General features: G+C 29.8%; 1 protein-coding gene across 1 annotated transcript; it reads right to left on the bottom strand.

Moving 5' to 3' along the window:
* Positions 1-1,649: 1,649 nt before the first annotated feature.
* Positions 1,650-3,386, bottom strand: LOC108860818 (GDSL esterase/lipase At1g29670). The gene is made up of 5 exons (XM_018634666.2): positions 3,083-3,386; positions 2,816-2,940; positions 2,480-2,725; positions 2,107-2,359; positions 1,650-2,011 (listed from the first exon to the last, which is right to left on the bottom strand). Exons 1-5 carry the CDS (start codon positions 3,315-3,317, stop codon positions 1,788-1,790), a joined length of 1,083 nt encoding a protein of 360 aa, XP_018490168.1. The 5' UTR covers positions 3,318-3,386; the 3' UTR covers positions 1,650-1,787.
* Positions 3,387-4,437: the final 1,051 nt, after the last annotated feature.

Here is a 4,437-nt window from a genome sequence, read left to right as displayed (position 1 = left end):
AGATTTATTGAATGGTAAACTGAAATTTATTTTAAATAATCTTAAAAGCTGAATTTAGATTTCTTTTGTATTTTTATTATGGTTATGTTAAGTTTCACAAACATTAAAAATACAATTTAAAAGCAAATTTAATATTAAGAAAACATATAATTTTAATAATGATAAAATATAATATAACTACCTTGTTAAAGTATATCATGTTATTTTAATTTAAAAAAAATTCTAATTTTTTATCAAAAGATGTTTACTGTTAAAATCTATTTTTCATTTTCTAATATCTCTTAAAAATAAGCAGTAAAAAATTGTGATTGTATTTGAAAAATTATATTATATAAGTAAAATATAACTTATCACTATTTTTGCTGTAATTGAAAGATATTATAGTCAAATAAATATATGAAAACAAATAAAAATTTCAAGAATACTAATTATAGACTATTTTTAGTAAATTAAACATAGTTTTGTTTATGTTACTTAATTATTTTATGCAATCATCTAAGAAAATAGATAGATATATAAAATATTTATACATTTTGAAATTGTATTGTTTAAAATTATGTTTTAAAATAAATAATATTTATGTTTCTAATATCAAGATTATCTATGTGAAATTTTATTTTATGAAATCACATTATATACAAATATTTATTTTTCATCTAAGAAAAAATATATATAAATAAAGTATTTTATTACTTCAAAAGTATATTTTATATTATTTTCTTAAATAGAATATTATTATTTTGTGAACTTTCCTTTTTAATGAAATCATATTATGTAGGCATATTTTTCGTTTTTTAATTTGCTTTTAAACTTTGTAAATGTTTCCCTTTTAATATATATTATTTGGAAATTTTTAAAAAGGAACCTAAATTAAAAATCAATAAAAATATTATCTGGAATAATTTTAATTCATTAAAGGTATCCGTGTAATCAACCATCGTGAGAGTTAACGTGAACGCGACACATAGGAAACTGACTACTCAAATAATATTATAGAGATATGATTAAGCTCTCTATTTTTTTACCCCTTCTCATATTTTAATACCAAACATAATAAGAAATACATGAAAAAATATTAGGTGAGTATTTGTGCATGCTCTTTCACATCTTCGTGTATTCTTTTTTTGGTGTCACATATTGAAAAAACAACTATATATATCATGATCTTCACATTAAACTGATGTTGATTTAAAAATATATATTATAATTGTCATGCAGTCGTACGTTAGTTATTGTCACAATTATACTTTGGTGTTTGTACATATAGATGTTATGTTTTTCTAAGTAAGTTAATGGGGAAGTAAACGTGACTATTATACTTAGGTATGATTATGTTTATGTGTATTTGTTTTTATTGACATATAAAATTAGTTATACTATTGTAAATCATGCTACTAAGGAATTTAAATCAAAACAAGGATTTTGTAATGGAACAAAATTACTAATTATTGAAGCAGAAATCGTAATCGAAAGTTACGTGGAAAAATAGATTTCTCCATTCTACTAAGAAAATTGGTTATGCTGTTGTAGGTCATGCTATTAAAAAATTTAAAAGAAAAAACATAGACAACATGATTATTGAAGCATAAATCCTAACAGAAAATTATGTGGAAAATGAACCGTGACGAGCAGTTCCCTTGAACGATGTGTGGTATGAACCGGTTTATATAGAAATCAGGTTATATATGATTATGTTATGCTTGATTTTATATGAAAAGATGGTACATGAGAAGATCACATATTAGTTTGTGGAACTTCTTTTAGTTCTTATTTCCTCTTATGTTTCTTCAAAGCCGTGCTAAGCTCGAGATATCAATAGGGTAAGCGTCTGAAGGCGATTGGGCCGTGTATGATCTCCTGGCGATAACCACGTTTGCGGCTTCGGTCGGGTGAAAAGCGTCCCAGAACACATATGCGTTTCGGTTTCCGCATGGCCTTTGTCCCGGTAAACATGTGATCTGACCAGCATTTCTTCCGATACCACAACACCCTGCGTTTGTCGTCGTAAACCCTGGAACAAACAAACATTCCCAACAAAACCGATATCAAGTTCGGTTTCTTTAACATTGAAAAGTAAAACCTCTCTTGTGTGTGATAAGTATATACCAAATCTAGAGGGGTTTGCGATCATGTCCTGAAAAATGCCATAAGCATTGATGTAAGTAAACCTTGCATCAGGATGATTGTTGTTGAGCTGATCAACCATAGATCTTAGCTTGTTGTTGAAGATTTGGTTCGCTGAGTTGATTCGATCATCGCAAGTCTTACTGTCCCGACTGCGCGAGAGCGCGTTTGGACTACAACCAATGGCGCCAACTCCGATCAATGCAAACTTTCTAGCCCCGTAGTTGTATAGTGCCTACACAAACCCCAAAAGGAAGCTTGTGAAACAAGGAAGTAACCAAAAGAGCCAAAAAGCTTGTATCTAATGACACAAAAGCAGAGAGAGAGAGCGTAGCCATATTAGAAAAAAACGTACAGTAAGCTGAGTGCTGTAACGACTGATGAGATCACTAGCGAATTGTTCTGGTGTGAACTGTCTGCTAGAAGAGTAGAACGTAGGCATGAAGTAGTTGTTGAGATAGTCGTTGCTTCCTATACCAACAGAGTAAATGCATTTCTTGAGGTAATCAGCTGCTTGAGCCTCGCCTCCTAGTACGCTCACCACCTGCTGTACCGTTGTCTGGTAGTTCCTAACTTGCCCGCTAAAGCTTATTCTTTGTCCCTTCATTTCCAATAAAGCAAAAATAAATATTGGAAATTTTCTAATGTGTTAGAAATGAAGAGTGTTGAAAGTGTTGTTATGTTCAGTTACCAACTGTCGACCAGTTTCTTCTCGAATTCCGGCAGCTGCAGATGCGTAGTTAACTCCGGCGAGTATTTGCTGACCACTCACAGTATTGTAGGCAGGAATGTAGTCTTTAAATCCGAGTAGTTCAGCTTCATTGCATCACAAATAAATATTAAAACCATGTTTGACTAGGACTATTAAAAATTTAGTCACAGTAGACTATTTAACTAGCAAAACCTCTGGTTACTAAGTGTTATGTAGAGAAGATAAATTCTAAAAATGGACGCATACCAATCTCATCAACGGTGGTCTTTCCATTTGAGAAACGGCCAGTGGGACCGCCAAAATCGATGCCGTAAGGAAAGTAATTGGCTCTCGCAAAAGAAACAAGACCGTTGTTGTTTCCATTGTCAACCAAAGAATCACCAAAAATGAAGTAACATGGGACTTGTTGTGCTTTTGCTACTATGGACGCTAAAGCCAACAACACAAACACTACACACCATTTCCTTGAGTAACCCTCCATTTCAAAACCAAAGTGTATTGGGTGATAAAAAAGATACTGGAAATGAAAAGTGCAGTGATGTGAAGAAATCCAGAGAAGTAGTGTGTATATATATATAGATGTTTGATAATTGATATTTTGATTCTGGTAGCCTTAACTTTGTAGGGCTACTCACTTTAAGATTGGTGGGTCCAAAAAAGTTGTGTGTTTTCTTCTCACTCATTACTCAAAAATTAAGATTGATTTATCAAAAGTTTTTAATCTTGATTAGTTAATGATCCTAGTTAATGATCCTAGTTAAGTGCCGACAACCGCATCGACACTAGTTAATGATCCTTATTACTTAAGGAGTTTAAGAGGATATGAGAAACTATGCAGAAACAAAAACCTAATTTTTCCTATAATATCGAAATCAAGCATTTATTACCAATAAAGTAGCTTTCCTTCCTTTAATTATATCTATTTACCATAATACTAATATGGTTTTTGTTTAAATTTATCGTTTTAAGTCTTTACAAAATTTGTCAAATACTATTAATCAGGATAAAATTTAAAGATGAAATACACGGACAGAATACATAAATCGTCAAAATACAATTTTTTTTTAAAGATCAAGAAATTTAAGCTAAAACATAAAAAATATATTAATATATAATAAATCCCTTTTAAATGTATATTAATATATTAATATATTAATATATTAATGTATATTTTAAATGTATATTAATAAATCCCTTTTAAATTTATATATATATATTAATATATATAAATTAAACCAAAACTCAACACCGCTAGGACTATCCAATTTCAAACTGATAAACATTCTTAGAAATTCTTTTTTTGTCACTGAAATTCTTATAAATTTTTTAAAAAATATCTTCGCAGCATAATTTGAGAGGACAGTCGTTCACAAAATTTTTTGAGAGGACAAAAAAGTCGCAGGTTTGACAAAGGCACTTGTGCTTCCGAAGTAGAGCTATTTAATTTTCGCGTTCAAAGTCCAAAACCTGTCATTGTGATACTTCCTCAGTTTCATATTATAAAATATCATAAGTAGTCTAATAAAAATTTATTTGTTTTAACATATAAATAGTTTTATTAAAAATAGTACGATCATTCAAATAATATAGACTTATTTATG

This window comes from Raphanus sativus, chromosome 5 (genome assembly GCF_000801105.2).
Source record: "Raphanus sativus cultivar WK10039 chromosome 5, ASM80110v3, whole genome shotgun sequence".
Classification (NCBI taxonomy): domain Eukaryota; kingdom Viridiplantae; phylum Streptophyta; class Magnoliopsida; order Brassicales; family Brassicaceae; genus Raphanus; species Raphanus sativus.
The sequence above is the reverse complement of the archived record's forward strand: the minus strand, read 5'-3'. Positions and strand labels throughout refer to the sequence as shown.

Coding starts and splice junctions, on each gene's coding strand:
- LOC108860818 (XM_018634666.2), bottom strand. CDS start 3,317: ATGGAGGGTTACTCAAGGAAATGGTGTGTAGTGTTTGTGTTGTTGGCT. Junction 2,360..2,479: donor GTTACAGCACTCAGCTTACT/GTACGTTTTTTT, acceptor GGGTTTGTGTAG/GCACTATACAACTACGGGGC. Junction 2,012..2,106: donor CGCAAACCCCTCTAGATTTG/GTATATACTTAT, acceptor TGTTTGTTCCAG/GGTTTACGACGACAAACGCA.